This window comes from Equus caballus, chromosome 3 (assembly GCF_041296265.1).
Source record: "Equus caballus isolate H_3958 breed thoroughbred chromosome 3, TB-T2T, whole genome shotgun sequence".
In the NCBI taxonomy this organism is placed as follows: Eukaryota; Metazoa; Chordata; class Mammalia; order Perissodactyla; family Equidae; genus Equus; species Equus caballus.
In genome coordinates, this window is record NC_091686.1 from 87,708,860 (window position 1) to 87,726,150 (window position 17,291).

Here is a 17,291-nt window from a genome sequence, read left to right on the forward strand (position 1 = left end):
TAAGAGAGTAGATCTTAAATGTTCTTACCAGGCACACACAAAGGTAACTATGTGAGGAGATGGATGTGTTAATTAACCTGATTGTGGTAATCATTTCACAGTATATATGTAATACATCAAATTAAAAAACAACAAAAAACAAAAAAAGCAAAAAGACATTTTATCAAAGTACTTCTCCAGAAAAAGAGACTAAAATCTTGACCTTTACATTTTCTAGTCATGTAACCATGAGCAAAATTACTTAACATTTTTAAGCTTTAGTTTCCTTATCTATAAAATGAGGGAAATAATATCTAGCCATAAATGGTTTCTCCTGAGTATCTAAATGATATTAGCCATTAATAAAAGATAATTTGTTTTATTATTATAATAAAGATTATAATGATCATGATTATTATTGATATAAGAATATAAAATATGCCTTTCTAGTGTAATGAATTTACCAACTCATTATGTGTATACTACTTTCATTTTATGTTCTATATCTCTGAAGGAAGATCATCACTGTTATGGGCTGAATCATGTTTTCCCCGAAATTCATATGTTGAAGTCCTAACCCCAGGGTCTCAGAATGGACACTATTTGGAAATAGGGATTTTACAAATATAATCGAGTTAAAATGAGGTCTTTAGGGGGGGCCCTGATCCAATACGACTGGTATCCTTATAAGAAGAGGAAATTTGGACACAGACACGCACACATACAGAGAAAAGACCATATAAGGACAAGGTAAGAAGACCACGATCAGCCAGCTGGGGAGAGAGGCCTCAGAGGAAACAGCCCTGCTGACGCCTGGATCTCGAATTCTAGCCTCCAGAACTGTGAGACAATTAATTTCTGTTGTTTAAGCCAAAAAAAGATAAAGAAAGAAAAAAAGAAAGAAAGAAGAAAAAAGAATGTATTTATCATAAAATAGGCAGTTAGCAACAAATTTAACAATACGTTGAATTTTGGGAACTACTGGTAATATATAAATTGACCTTGCTAATCATTACAATTAATTCAGTGCTGAAAAAAATCTATCACTTGATAATAATATTTTTTTTCAGAAACTTTGAAAATATACACACATACAGACCAATACAATCAAGGGAATTTCCTTAACATACTTAGTACTCTGCATAAAGTTTACAGAATATTCACACACACACACACACAAAACAATCATGGCTTGTCGGAATTGGCTGTAAAGTAACACTTCTAAAATTACTCTGAGAACTCATTTCAGAATTCAAGGTCTAGCAAATAAAATAACGCTTCACACATTATTAGCCACTTGCAAATGAGCCTACTAAGTATTTATTAAATTTGTTACTTAGATTCCAGGCCCTTAAAATGTATTCTTTCTACTTATTATAAAACAGTGGACTTTCAAATGAAACAAAAACTGATATTGGAGAGCTAGTATTTCCTATTGTAATTTAAATTAATGTGGGATCTTGGAGACTATTAAGAATGGATATACTTTCTTCAATGTTCAACTTGATCATGGACAATTATAAAAAAATATTTAACTAATAATTTAAAGATACTTAGTATAATAGCTGGCTTTCTAAATTTCATGTATGGAATTATTCAGATAAGATACAGATATTGCCCACATTTTATCCTCTTTCAAGTAATCACATTGAAATAACTAAATCTGTATTAACTATATGGCAAAGAAAAATAAATACTTAATTTGGAAGCAGTATCCACATGAATATTATGAAATATTCATTCAAATAGAATCTGTTAAGGTGTCCCAGATTATGTCATTTTTAATGTAGTTACTATTGATACAATAGACACAGTTTTGAGATGTCTTAATAATGGAGATGAAAAAATCTATAACTAGACAATTATAACAGGCTAACATACAGGTAACATTTTGGTAGAAGCATTGATTTAATACAAATAAGGAAAGGCATGACTAGAGAGCATCAAATCAATTCTTCTCACCTAGCCTAAAAATATGGGACAGAGAAATGCACTAACATAAAACTAGTCACCAGCCTCTATATTCTTGGAACTGAAGTGTTTCAACTGGGTGTATAGCTACCAGCTTTCCAAATTTAAAGCAGGAATTCACATCATTACCCTCCTCAAATGGTTAAAAGTGATTCAATATTTACCAGAAGTAATTAATGGGAAGAAAGAGAAACACGTTGCACTCTTTCAAATTATTCATTTTATTACCACACCAAATTTTTGTGTACCATGCTAGTTGGACGTTTGATAAATTGACAATAAATGGGATGGTGTACTTTCAAAGGAGACACAAGAGCTACGTCATAGTCTATAGGAACTGTCAACGGATAAGGTCATCAAATGGGATAGAGATGTTTGTCATACACTAATTACAAATATTTGTTCACCTTTTGGTTGGCTGTTCTATTACATATGTTGTTTTATATTAAAGATTAGTCCATACTATAGTTGTCCATAGCCTTTGAGAATCTGATGAAAGTTTTGAAAAACCCCACAAACAAATGCACATACTCAAGTGAATATAAAATTTTGTATTAATTTTCTGGACATTTTAGTGGCATGGTAGACTCTGGAGTGTCCATCCTAAGACTTTAGCAGTGGGGCGATCTGTATTATTTGCATTCCACCATATTAGATGTAAACTTTCATGATAAATTGATAATACGTGACTGATTTAACGTAATAACGTTTGGGGGTGGTGCACCTGAACCCAATTCAAATTCTATTAAACACAGCAATCAAAGACTTATGTTAACTTTAAAGGAGGAAGTATAGGCATAATTTTAACACGTTCATATTCCTGCACAGCTATATGCAGTCAAGCGGAAGAACTCACCCACAATCTGGGATAGGAGTTTATGCGGAAAATAATAGCATGTTTAATGATGTTTGTAACCTAAATTGTAGTTTTTTGAATATTGGAGTTATTTTAAAACTTGTAGTGGCAAGAAATGTGTTTTGAAGATTTCAGACAATAAAGCCCAACATATAACTTCTTTAAGTAATACAAAAGGTAGTAAAATGAAAGGCTGTGAAATGAAATGAAATGAGATATAAATGTCTCTATTATTACCTTCAGTTGATCTTAAATATTATTATAAACAGGTAACAAAACTATAATTGGAATTAGCTACACTGAAAGAAGGAATGCTCTTTTTATCTCTTTGAAGGTGTCAGTTTCACATATTTAAAACTGGAGTTTTAAAGATGACTTATCCTTAATGATATGGAACTTCTTTCCCCAAGGCCATTTTTCTATTGTTTATTTTTTGATATGTATGTATTTTAACGGAAATTAAAAAGAAAAATAGTTAAGGAATACCAGTTTGGGGTTTTAGACAGTATAGAAAGCATTAAGATTGGAGAAATAACATACTATGCAATAATATAATAATAATGTACTATCAGCTTATGTGGAGACAAATGCTTTCATGGCATATTTGGGGGATACACTAGTATTTCTAATTTTCTTTTCTTTTCTTTTCTTCTTTTTACAAGGGAATGAGCTTGAATATCATCCAAATTAATTAAGATGCTCTCGGAGCAAGCAATTAATTAATTCATTTAATTGTTCATTCTATAAATATTTACTGTCCTGGTACTATGTGCCATGTACTGTAATAAGAGAGAAAAAAAAATACAGATAAACAAAAATTACCCAGCCCAGGCCCTCAAGGAGACTATCATATTTAAGACAAAAATGATACAGATGGAATTAGGTCGAAGTATCATAAATGCCACGAAGGGGGGCCAGTCTGGTAGTGCAACCGTTAAGCTCACACGTTTGGCCTCTGTGGCCGAGGGTTTGCCGCCCAATCCGGATGCGGACCTATGACCACTTGTCAAGCCTTGCTATGGCAGGTGTCCCACATAGAAAGTAGAGGAAGATTGGCACAGATGTTAGCTCAGGGCCAGTCTTCCTCAGCAAAAAGAGGAGGATTGGTGGCAGATGTTAGCTCAGGGCTAATCTTCCTCCAAAAAAAAGGAAAAATAAAAACTTAAAAAAAAAAGGATGCCATGAAGGAAGCAATACAGAATATCGTGGGAATACATACCTCTGGCTATTATGAACTTTCAGCAACCAGAAATGGTTTCCCCTTTGCAAGGAAAACTTTAATCAGGAGATTGAGACAAACAAACAAAAGTAACCAAACAAAAAACGGAAAGTCCCTTGGTTTGATCATTTCCCTATCAAGTCAGTCTACTAGCCATCAAAATTTGAACAAACCATCATAGTTTTAAACAAAACATAATTATCGGTGGTCCCTGTTTCCACGGGCCTAACATTATGGAATTTACTTAGGTCATTGATGTATTATATGAAAATTTCCACAGGCACTACTATTAATGTGAAAGACATCTTTCCCCCTTGGAAACAATAATTAATGCTTTTAAAAAGTCTCTTGAAGTTCTTACCCCTCTTCCATAAAACACTACAGATATAGTGTTTAGTGTTCCCTTTCAAGTCATAAGTGAAGTGTTCCCCTCCATTTCAATTTTTAATTTCTCTCTCTCTCTCTCACACACAAACACACATTTTCCTGTCTCTCTCCTCCTCCCTCCAGCTATCCTTTCTCTTCCCCTAAAGTAGTCAACCTTTAGGAGTCAGTCAGCTCTATTATGAAAGATCAGTGTGGAATGTCGCAGGAAGTGAAAGTCGCTTGTCGCCACCTCTCCCCTCCTCTCCAGAAGAGGATGGAGCAGCAAAGCTGAGGGCATGTGTATGCCAGGTGGGGGCGGGTATAGTAAAGGAATTTGATATCTTTACAGCAACAGCTTGGCAAATGCGTTGACTGCAGAGAGAGGCTCAAATCCACTTCCTAACAGTTTGCGAGAGTTTGAGTTGCAACCCCCTTTCTCAGGAAGAATCTTACTTCTTCTGTAGCCCCCAGCACCTGAAGGGGAGAATCTCAAAGGTTGTGTCTGTCCTGACTTGATCCCCTGTCCTCCCCGCGGTCTCCCACCCCGCGTTCCAGCAATCGCCGTCATCCTGCCCTTTCTCCACCTCCTGCATTGAAAATGGGTACACACAGGTCTTGGAACAAGCTAACAAGAGAGGAGCTTCATTGGTTAGATCTTAATCCCAGCAGGAGGGAGGGGGATCGAGAGGGAAAAGTGGAAGCTAAGCAGTGCTGTGGGCGGGGACGCACTTGGGGTGGGGGTCGCGGAAGCGAGGAGGGGCGGGAGACCTCGGTCCTGCTCCGCGGAGTTAAAGGTCGGAAAGAACTTGCTGGGCCTGGCGGTGCAAGCGCAGCAGGGTTAACCCTGAAAGCTTCAGGATGCGGGCACGAAAGGGTGTAGAGCGGTATACATAGCTCTCCATACACATCGAGAGCTCAGCGAGAAAAGGAGGGGGCGAGGAAAGGCAAGTTCCGCCTCCCCCTGGCCCGCGTGCACACACGCGCCCACCGCGGCTCGGGCTGGCTGAGCGCGGGCGAGAGTGAGCGCGGGCGAGTGTGAGCGCGAGTGTGCGCACGCCGCGGAGAGCCTCTGCCCTCGCCTCGCACCCTGCTCAGGGCATTTTGAGAGCCTGGAAACGTGAACAGGCTTAAAGTATGGCATGTTGCAAAAATGGTTTCTGCCAAGAAGGTACCTGCGATCGCGACAACCTCCGGGGTCAGTTTCGCCCTCCTACACTTCCTGTGCCTGGCGGCTTGGTGAGTTCCCTGGGGCACTGGGAGACGGGGTGCGCGGGGGAAGGGGAAGGTGGAGAAGCGGCGAGCTCCCAGCCCCCTCCCAGGGCAAACCAGACCCTCCTGTCTGCTGTAAGGTCAGGGGCCAGAGCTGGGCTTTTCTGTGACCGCGTAGACTCGGGGAGCGGAAGGGGCACCAGGTGCAAGAATAGTGTGGGTATTGGGGTGCGTGTGCGCGGCGTGCGCCTTTCCTGACCATTTCTCTCTCCCTCATCCCTTAGCCATTCCTTCTTTAGCTTGGGGCAAGAGACTTTCCCTAGAAGATAAACCTGTTTTCACCTGTTCTCTGATCCATTCTTAAAATAATCGCCTCCGCCCTGGTTCTTTGCGTTTGCAGTTTAAACGAAACCCCAGGACAGAACCAAAAGGAGGAGAAATTATGCCAGGAAAATTTTACCCGCATCCTGGACGGTTTGCTCGATGGTTATGACAACAGGCTGCGTCCTGGATTTGGGGGTATGAACGATTTCAAACGCGCAAGTGTGTCCTGTCTGTCCCTCTCTCGGTCTACCTGTCTGTCTGTCTGTGGGAATGTAGCTAGGTATGCCTCCTGTGCCAAAATGAAAAATCTCGCACTCTCTCTCTGTCTCTCTCGCCTCCCTTGATGAGACCTCTGACAAGCAGACCGCCCCCACCAGTCCTTCCCCATCTCCCTGCCCCCTCAGAAGCTTTGCCTCTCCCCCACACTAATTACCTCCAGGGACCTGACTGCTGGGTGAGGGAGTTGGAGGGGAAGAGTCAAAAATAAGAACTCGACGCTCAGCTGCCCTGCTGCGCTGCGCCCTGAGAATGGACTTCCCCAACCTGGCCACTTTGCTCAGGGCAGGTTGTACTTGAGGCACTGATCCGAAGTCCCCTTTCCACCCACGTGGTGTCTGTCCCTCTGCCAAAACCTCAGCCAGCGGTGTTCTACCTAGGGCATGAATCTGGGGCAGAGGCTGCCTGCTCTGCTAGAGAACCCAGTCCTTTCCTGTCTCTTCGACAGGGGGATGAATTTTTACTTTATTTTGGGGAGGTGGCATTTACTTCCCTCGTAAGACTTTGGAGTCACAAGTGTTTCAGCTTTATTTCTTCCTTCAGTAGATATTTATAAAGGTTCTAATAGAGGCCCATCCAGTAATAGTACTGATGCTCTTTTCCATATTCATATTCCTTTGCTTATATAATGAGAGTGTATGGCAAGCACTACGCTGGGCACCAGGCTCACAGAAATCTCAAGATACAGTTTGTAACCTCAAACACCCTCGCAGTCCAGTTCAGAGAGACTGCTGACTTCACTAGAAGTGTCAGCCCAGGTCTTCGGACCCGCCAAGTCCCTGTTCTCACCACTACACTGAGATAGTTACCTTTTGGAAAATGCGTTGAACAAGACATAGGCTCTATCCTCTAGTAGTAATAATAACCACCACCACTAAAATTGTATTTATTTATTTAAATTTTCATATAGCCCAGGCATTTTATAGGCATTACTGTTTAACCCTCACAACAACCCTGTGAGAAAGCTGTTACTATCCTCATTTTACAGATGAAGAAATGGAGGCTTGGGAAGTTAAGTAACTGGTCCGAGCCCACAGTTCGTAAGTGACACAGGCAGGATGTGAACCCGGATCAAGCTGTGTATTTAAAAGACAAACCCATGAAGAGTGGGACATCAGATACTATGTGACAGATATAACATAATATTAGAAGCAGGGAGGAATTTAAGCTTCCTATTAAGGGTGTAGAGGAGATAAGATGATGGGACAATGGAGAAAGTAAAAGAGAGCAGAACATTCCTGTCAAAGAGGACAGAATTAGACATGATTTAGAAAGAGTGTGGTCCAGGTTAGAAAGAATTCTTGGAAATAAAATAGAATTGCATAGAGTAGAGTTGGATGATTCTTTGGCATCTATCTAGACTTATTTTTCTCGTTTAACAAATGAGGACACTAAAGATTAGAAAGGGAAAGTGATTTATACAAGGACACGTTGCATATTAATGGTAGGCTGGCATCAGATCTGATCCCAAACTTTTTTCTGGATTGTATGGAGAAGGTTCCAGGGAGCCATTGAAGGTCTTCATTCAGCTCTTGCGTGTTGACAGCGATAAAAATGGATGAGAAAGTTGAAAGTTTCTCCTGGTTCTTTTCACGGTGCCTCTCCAGGGGGCAGGATGCTGAGCACTGCGTTTACCTCCATGCAAATCTGAAATGAGGCTCCTTACAGGAGTGACTCATTTGTCAATGCACAGTCTTTCATAAGTGACTGGGAAATTAGCACTTTAGATCAAACATAATTTTATGGAGAATGTTTCAGAGGATGTGCTATCATTTAAGACTATATTATGTCAATAAAAGAGGACTCGTCTGCCCATAAATGTTTTAAACTTGACATTTCAAGTAAAGAAAAAAAAATAAAAGGTATCAAATCAAATCACATGTAGTTTAAATATTCATTAGGGAATTGATGTACCTGAACATAAATTAAAGTGAAAAGTTATAATGGAAACCATACGGTTTTATTATTAAATGTCGAAAGTTAAAATAATATCTGCCCAGTTGGTTATAATGCCAGTCATAATTCAAAAGCAAGAAAGTATCCATTGTAGATGCATCCTTTTTACCAACTACCCTCTCCCATAATGTTATATAGACAATGAAATGAATGAAATCAATGTATGTAAGCCATTACTGGGTTTTGGTTAGCTGCAGTACTGCTGAAATGTCTCCAGGGCGTTATTAGTCATCTTCTTGCCACTGCCTAATGATCTGCATTACCCACCTGGCGATACTCTTCTAGCTGTATGGGAAGGGCTCGAATTCACCTTACTTCAAGTGTTAGCAGTTGATTCATCATTAAAAATTTACTATATGGCACAGTTTTTTTGCCTATGCTTATAAATATTTGTTGTAAACGTGATTCATTTTTTAGAAGTGGGTCATTCTCTGTAAATGCACAGTATTCCAAATGTGACAGAGGAATAGTAATTCTCACCTGCAGAAAATGTGTAATCTGTTTACAGGATGGTATCAATGAAGATCCCTGAAAATAATGGGAAAACTCATTGTTAGCACAGACTCTGGGATGCCACTAGTTTGATCCCTTCTTTGACATTTTATACTTTGTGGAAAGTTTGACATTTTAAAAAGAAAATGAAAACCATTCCGATGTTGACCAGTGTGCTATAAATACAGATTTACTTCCTGGTTCCTTTCATCCTGCTTCTGCTCTTTGTGGAGCATTTACTTTATATCTGTTTATACAAGTTAGCTGCATTCCATTTAAAATAAAGCTAAAAGCAAAGATTTGAATTGAAATTGGATGGTTTGTGATTGCTCAGTAGGCTAGGCAGGGGTTGAAATAGATTTGGAAAGTAAATTACGTATTTTTAACTCAGCAGAACAGCTTGCAATGGGGAAGTAAAAGGAACTGAAATGGTTCTCTTTTCATTCCTCCAAGATCTCCTCTCCCTTGTCTCCCACATTCTCCCATTGGAGAGGAAAAGGGGAAAAGGGGAGAAGAGAAGGAAGGGGTATAGTTCTTTCAGCCTCTGACACTCAGTGTGTTGTCATCCTGAAGTGGCTTGCACCTGTTTAGAAGTGGCGTGCAAGTCAATTCTTCCACAACGGAGCTAGGAAATCATTCCCCTGAGCTCCTATCCACTTTTGACACTGTTATCCACCTCCTTAAAAATGCATAGCTAAGGTACTAGCCACCAGGAGATAGTTTAGGAAGCCAGCTCTTACCCGCTTCTCTTTATTGAAGGATTGCATAAACCTTTGTGCATCCCAGTCTTTTGAGGTACATGATCTGGAATAATAAATACATCAAATATAAATGATTGCCTTAGATCATCTTCCACAACCTCTCTGAAATGAGAGTGGAGCATTAGAGTCTATTTTGCAAGGTTGCTTACGGACATAGTAGGACTTCACATTAGCAGAGTCTTCTATAGCTTTGAAAACATTTTCACGTATATTATCTAATAGGGTTATCACAAAAACACAAAGAGATAAGCAGGGCAGGCATCTCTGGGTCAGAGAGGAGGCTGAGAAAAGTTCCAATAAGTTGCTCAAGAACCCTACAACTAGCAATAGACAAGGGCGCAATTCACACCTCATCCTTTAAACTCTTAGTCAGGCAGCTGGCCTACAGCTACATCCACTTCTAAGGCTTTCTCGCACTTTTCTGTTTTCCAAGAGTCAAATTCTCATTAACATACCTTCTGGTTACTTAGTAAGCAGGTCATTAAAATAAGCAAAACTATATTTCCCCCAAAGGAGTGAAATGAGAACTTTTATTCTAAAGCTTTAATAACATTTTAAGATGAAAAAGCAAACATGGGGAAGTGTATACACTTAAGTAAATTTGGAATAATTTTCCCACACAAATGAAAATATCCTTGCTATGTTTTCAAGTGGCCTATGTCTCAACCTAAAAATTAAATTAATGTGTTATGTGCTAGCTTTATTAATTGAATGTTGACAGAGAATATATATTTTTAAAATATATAGATGAAAAGAACATCTAAAATCCACAGGACAACAGAAAAATAAAGCTTCATTTTCTTCTGAATTGTCAAACTCATCCATTCACTCATTTGCTGAACCAATAGATATGGAGAGACTATTATGTGTCAGGAACAATGTTAGGTTATGGAGATATAATTCTGAATCACACACAGGCCCTCGTGAACTTTACAGCTAAGCAATGTAGAGAGATAAAAATAACAAAGAAACAAATAACAATATAATTAGAGATAATGCTATGGGACAATCCAATAGCAGACTACGGTAGAGAATAAATTGAGTGAGGGATCTATTTCACATACAGTGGTCAAGGAAGTCTTTTTAAGCTGAGACCTAAAGGTGACAGACATGGAAAGGGTAAGCAAAAGTTGTTCTCAGGCAGGGGGAAAAATTGCAAAGATCCTAAGGTAGATAAGACGTTAGTGTGATTTAGCCAGTGAAGGGAGCCCAGTGTGCCTGTAGTCAGAGAGCAAGAGGTAGAATCTCACAGGACTAGCTGGCGGGGGTGAGGGGTTGGGGGAGGGTTGCTGAGCAGAGGCCAGATCACGCGAGGCCTTTGGTAAAGGAGTTTATTCTTCTAGTGAACCTGGAAGCCATTGGAGTGTTTTAGGTAGAGACAATGACATGGTATGACTTAGATTGTAATGTGATCCCTCTGGTTTCTACAGAAAGAAAGGCTTAGATAAGGAAGTGGGGCCATGTTGAAAGCAACGAGACCAATGAAGAAGGCTTTCTTTTTGGTTTCCTCCATTAAGTTAATGATGGCTTGGAATACGATGGTAGATGTGGTAAAGATGGATGTAAGTGGATGAAAGTGAGATATATTTTGGAGGTATAGTTCAACAAAGAATTGGTGATGGATTTCATATGGGTGGTAAAGGAAAAGAAGAAATCGAAGGTGACTCCTGGATTTTTATTTTGAGAAGCTGGGCAGAGGATAGTATTATTTAAGTTGAGGAGGACTGGAAGAGGAGCAATAAGGGTAGAGTCAAGAGTTCATGTTACACTTAGGATACATGTTTGGCATCCTAGTGATTGTACTGCTCTGGATATCAGAGAAGAGTTTGATCCAGAGAGACACAAAAGAGTCACCAGCACATAATGCTTTGAGAATGGATGTCCACAGAAGAGTATAGAAAGAGCAGAAAAAAGAGCCAAGAACTAAGCCTCAAGGAATGTTCACAGTTGAGGAACAGCAGCAAATGCAGAATTGTCAAAGGAGAATGTAAAAGAGTAGACTGGGAGATAGGCAGACACTTGGAGAGTGTGAAGTTATACAAGTCAAGAGAATGGAATGTCTTTGGAAGGAGGAATGAGACATCTCCCAGATTCTTCTAAGATGTTAAGTAAGATAAGGACTGGTCACATGGAGATATTTTGTTTTATTAACTTTTCACCAAATATTCATTAATCATATAATGTATGCACTGTTCTAGGATGGCACTAGGGATGTATTAGTGAGCAAAAGAGACTCAATTCCCTACCCTCCTGAGCTGACACTCTAGTGAAGGGGACAGAAAATAAAGAACAGAAATAAGTGAAATATAGAGTGTATCAGATATGGATAACTGCCATAGAGTAATATAAAACAGGGGAGGAGGTTGCAGTTTTATTTAGGATAGTTAGTAAAGATGATGAGAGGGTGACATTTGAACAATGATCCTAAGAAGGTAAAAGCATAAGCCACATTTGGGTGGGATCTTCTGATTAGAAGGAACTCTGCATACAAACACGCTAAGCATGGAAGTCAGTGTTGCTACAGTGAAATTTAGCAGGACTGAGGAGTAAGAAGGAGTCCGTGGAAGACAAGGATGAGGCTGTGTAAAGCTTTGCAGGCTGGTAAGGACTTTGTTTTTGCTCTGAGTCATATTAGAAGTGATTGGAGGGATTCCAACAGGGGAAGGACCTGAACAGGCTAATTTTCAAAGGTATTGAGAACAGGCAGTCAGGGTCAAGGGCGAATGAAGCAACATTTTCACAATAAACTGGGCAAGAGATGATGGACATTTTGACCAAGTTGGTGGCAGGGAAGTTTGTAAGGTTGTAAGAAATGGTTGGCTTCTGGCTATATTCCAAAGTTCTAGTTCACTGATGACAGCTAGAATGTGGGATGTGAGAAAAAGGGAGGTGTCAAATCCCACTTTAAAGTTTTTGACTTGAATGTCTAGAAAAATGGAGTTGCCAAGACTGTGACAGAAGCAGGTTAGGGCTGTGGATAAACAATTTGTGTGTGGCTATGTTAAGTTTGAGAAACCTGTTAGATATTTAGTGGAGATGAGCCTGGAATGCAGGAATGATGGATGTGTCAATATTTATGGTATTTAAAGCCGTAAGACTATAAGGATCACTGAGGAATTAAAGCGATAGACAAGAGGTACAAATACTGAGTTCTGAAGTCTCCAATGTTAAGAGGTGGGGAGAGAAGGGACAGAATCTCTATCTCAGGAAGACTGAGAAGGAGTGGCCTTTGAGGTAGGAGGAAAACCTCAAAGAGAGTGTGCATACTGAATGTTAACTAAAAAAAAAAAATGTTTCAAAGAGGAAGTGGGATTGATCAATTACCTCTAATGCTTCGGACAGAGTAAGAAAGATAAGAATATAAAATTGACCACTAGATTTAGCAATCTCTACATCTTCGGTGATTTTGACAAGAGCAGCTTTGGTGGTGTGATGAGTGTGAAAGTCTGATTGGGTGGGTTCAAGAGAGAAGTGAGGAGTTTCTTTTGGGTGTTTGTACAGGGGAGCAGAGAAATGGGTGATCAAGGGAAGGAGAAGTAGAGTCAAGAGAGCTTTGTTATAAATGGGAGGAATGAGATTATTTTTTAAAGTTTGTGGGAACAATGCTGTAGATAGGGAAAAACTGATGGTATCGACAAAAGGAATTTCAGTGGCTCCTGAGCATAAAAACCAGATTATAGTAGATGATGGCATGAATAGAAAGGGGAGAATTAGAGACAGTGTGTATAGATTTTTTTCCTGAAGTTTAAATATGAAAGAGAAGAGAAAGAGGCAGTTGCCTTTTTTAAGATTATTTTTTAAATTATTATTTTTAAGATTATTTATTACTTTTAAGAAATATCATAACATGTTTGGAATAATCTAGTAAAGGGTAATTTAATGTTAGAGTTGAGGGAAGGGTTAACTGAAAGAAAGATACTCTTGAGAAAACAAGAGACTGTAGAATCCAGAACATAAATTTTCTTTCTTATGCTCTCGGTTTAGCAAAAAATATGTACTGGTGCTATCATATATTTGCATTTTCTTTTGGGCAAGAACATGCAAAATGCATTTGGTGTTTCCTGAAATAGGTACTATAAAATCTAAATACAGGCTATTAGTAACTTGGTGGATATTTAGATAATACTTTCTTGCGTTGTTGGTTTTTTTTAGATGAAAAGATACATGAGCTTGCATTGGTTTATGATTCTCTAGGCCTTTTTATGTATTTATTTTAAAAAGCCTCTAGTGCACAGAATTGGATTCTGGATTAGCAATCCTTGGTTAATGACACACTCTCATTATTGGTCCACATGTAACCTTCTTTTTATCCGCTCATCCATCTGATAAACATACCATTAAGTCATCAAACAGCACATCCTTGGCACCAACTTTTGTTCTGCTCCGTGGCCTCCCTCATCCTGTCTTCCTGTCTTCCCCACCCGAGGTAACCACCGTTCTGGGTCCTGTTTAAATTATTTCATAGCTTTTCTTTGAATATCATTTTAGCTCAACTTTATTTCTTAATAAATAAAAATTAAAAATTTAATTGTTTTGAACATGCTATATATAATCTTTTGATGCTTTGTCACTTAACTGTGTATTGCTAAGATTCACTCTTGTTGTTGCATATTGCTAGAGATCATTCATTTTGACTGCTCTGTGATATTCCCATTGCATAGGAACCAGTTTATTCATCTGCTCTGTTGGCAGTAGGCATTTTGCTTGTTTCCAAGATTGTGTTGCTGTGAATATTCTGGCCCAAATTTCCTGCTGTAAATGTGCAAGAGTTTCTTTTGCATATACATCCAGGAATGGATTTTTCTGGATCTTAGTGTAAGTGGGAGTTTGTCTTGATGAAATAATGCCAAACTGTTTTCTGTGGTGGTTTTACAAATTCAAGCTCCCATTTACAATGCATATGAGACTCAGGATCTACAAACCCTTCAATGCTTTATATATATATATATTTATACTTGAATTGGTAGTTTATTGTGAAATGATTTGAATTTTTCTGATTTCTAATGTCGTTGAACATCTTTTCAAATCTTTATTTCCTATAAGAATTTTCCTTCTGTGAGTTACTTTTTCATTTTTTGCCCGTATTCTATTGTTTTCTAAAATTCTTTTCTTATTTTTAAAATTATTTTAATTGTTTAAAAAGTTGGCCTGGATAGATAGAAGGATCATAGGATGCAGGAAGCATTAATATTTAATGTCATCTAAGTAAAACTCTATAGTTTTCTGCTTTCTCTGCAATGTCAATGGATGTCTGTTCTTTGTTTAATATGCAGGAAGGCTAATATTCTATATTTTCTAACTGACAACAAAATTAGAGGTTTCTTTAAATATTTCACTCAAGATTCTTTGTTGTTATTGTTATATCTCTTGATTTTTGGAGACACATCAATAGTGTTTTGTAAGATGTAGCTGAATGCGTGGATTCAGGTGGCTGACAAACCAGAAATGTTTTCTCCAATGTGGAGCTGGGGAGGCAATGTGGAGAACAGGATTGACTAGTTTCAACATCAGCAAAATAGTTTAAGTCTTTCTCCTGATGTGACAGCAAATTGGACACTGTTATTGGAAAAGAAATTAAATAGTGATATCCTTTGACCAGGTCTATATAGCTAAAGAAAAGTTAACAGTGGAAAATTATTTGATACATTGTTAGTTACCTTCCTACTTTCCCAGCAAGTTAGATTCATTAATAAGATGGGAGTATTCCCCTGAATTTGATCTTGGTGGTCTTGGTTCTTTCTTTCAAAGGCAGTTGGAGATTCTTGCTTTACCAACTGCCCATCATATTTTGGGGATTGAAAAACATTTCGCTATTACCAAAGAAGTAGGATTTTTTAAATAAAACGTGTCTTTAATGCTACACAAATGCATATAAAATTATGAGAAGTCCTTCCAAGCTCAGAATTATCTGGTTTCTATGTAATTATGCTCTGTGTAAGGTTGGTTTGAACATCCTAAACAGTGGTGTTAACAAGTGTCTCTAAGTATTATTCTTAATTACATAGCGACCATTATTCATTGAAAACTGATTTATCGGCAACCTCTTACATTTAAGGCCTGGGATTAGTTCTGGGAGAGGGTACAAATATAAATAAGACACAGTTTCTACTTTAATCAGGAAATATTTTTAGATTAACTCAAAAAAACCCAAAAGGAATCCCAGTTATTTTTCCTTTTGGGAGGTTTTTAAATTACTACAGGGATGATATTAGGAACACAGTCAAACACATAGTTATTCACCACCTACTACGTACAAAGCAGTATGTTAGTTGGGGACTTCAAAGCAGATTAAGATTTCATCTTCACTGTTAAGGGGAGAAAGACAGACTCAAGCAGGCTGTGATCAGACTGAGAGCAAAGGCATAGAAAGAGCTGCAGGAACATCATTCAGAAACCACTGATGAACAAAACAGTAAATGTGGGTGGCATGTTATGTACAAAGCTAGAAAAGCATATAAGTAATTAATCAATTGTTGACTTATTATTTAATGATATAATTAGTGTAGGAAAGCTAGAACATACTTTGGAGATGAATACAAGGGGGTTATAATTTTGGCTCTGGCATACAATATTTAACATCTGTGAACTCAGTTTCCAGATCCATAAAATTCTCATGATAATATCACCCTTGGAGAGTGTTGTGAGGATTAAATAAAGTAGGATATGGAAAGAGCCTAGTATCATGCCTGGCTCATAGCATACCTTCAATAAACAGAATTATTAAATCTCTGTTTATTTCTCTTTGGGAAAAACCCATTCCCTGTGAACAGTTAGACCCATACATGACCCTGATCTATAAATTTTCCATCCTCACTGCCACATCCCTAGTCTACGCCACTCTCATTTCTCAACCGGACTAGTATGGCTGCCTCTTCTAAGAGCCCTTCTTCTACTTTGCCTCCCTATCATTTACTGTCCATACAACTGCCTGAGTGATTTGGTAAAAAATATAATTCAGATCATATAATTTCCTTACTTCAAACACTTGATGGACTCCCCATGATTAAAGGATACAAATTAAACTTCTTATTACAGCCTGTGAGCAGAGGCGGAGCTGTACTGAATATGAGAGGGAGAAAACTTGGGGAAAGAACATAGGAAAAATGATTAACCTCAGGATTCATTTGCTGGGACTGCCATAGCAAACTCCCACAGACTAGGTAGCTTCAACAATAGCAAATTTATTTTTTAACAATTCTGGAGGCTAGAAGTCCAAGATCAAGTTGTCAGCAGGGTTGGTTTCTTCTAAGTCCTCTCTCCTTAGCTTGTCGATGTCCATCTTCTCTGTGTGTCTTCTTATGGTCTTTCTTTTGTATATTTCTATGTCCTAATCTCTTCTTATAAGGACATCAGTTACATTGGATTAGAGCCCATCCTTGTAACCTCATTTTAACTTAGCTCTCTTTTTAAAGACCCTAACTCCAAATATGGTCACATTCTGAGTTTCTTGGGGCTAGGACTTCAACATATGAATTTGGGAGGAACATAATTCAGCCCATAACAACTTCTTTATGTGTTGCTCCATCTGTCGCTAGGATTTCCACAGGATCTTTTCCACATAGTTTTAACAACTGTGACCATAACATATATTACAGATATGTTGCTTAAAAGATGCCACTTTCAGAATATGGTCTCGGGGTAGGGCTCTGTCCACTGATTCTGGTTTTCATTCTGTCTATGTAGCTTTCATTTCTTATCATTCTCTTCCTCACTTGCTTTGCTCCAGCCCCGCTGGCCTCTTTTCTAGAACACACTATGTCTTTCCGGCTTCTGAGCTTTTCCCTTTAAGTTCTCTCTGCCTGGAATGCAGTTCTCTCAGCTCTTCCAATGGCTTGTGCTCATCTTCAGGTCTCTGTTTAAAAGTCGCCGCTTCAAAGGGTGC

The 17,291-nt window shown here is 38.6% G+C and overlaps 1 protein-coding gene across 2 annotated transcripts in view; it reads left to right on the top strand.

Moving 5' to 3' along the window:
* Positions 1-4,983: 4,983 nt before the first annotated feature.
* GABRA4 (gamma-aminobutyric acid type A receptor subunit alpha4) overlaps positions 4,984-17,291 on the top strand; it is a 64,736-nt gene continuing 52,428 nt past the window's right edge. Inside the window, exons 1-2 of one of the 2 annotated variants that reach the window (XM_070262497.1) lie at positions 4,984-5,627; positions 6,001-6,119. In XM_070262497.1, the coding sequence (XP_070118598.1) occupies positions 5,542-5,627; positions 6,001-6,119 (205 nt within the window). In that variant the 5' untranslated portion in view covers positions 4,984-5,541. The remainder of the gene's footprint in view (positions 5,628-6,000; positions 6,120-17,291) is intronic. The other variant, XM_001495996.5, reaches the window with a different exon arrangement.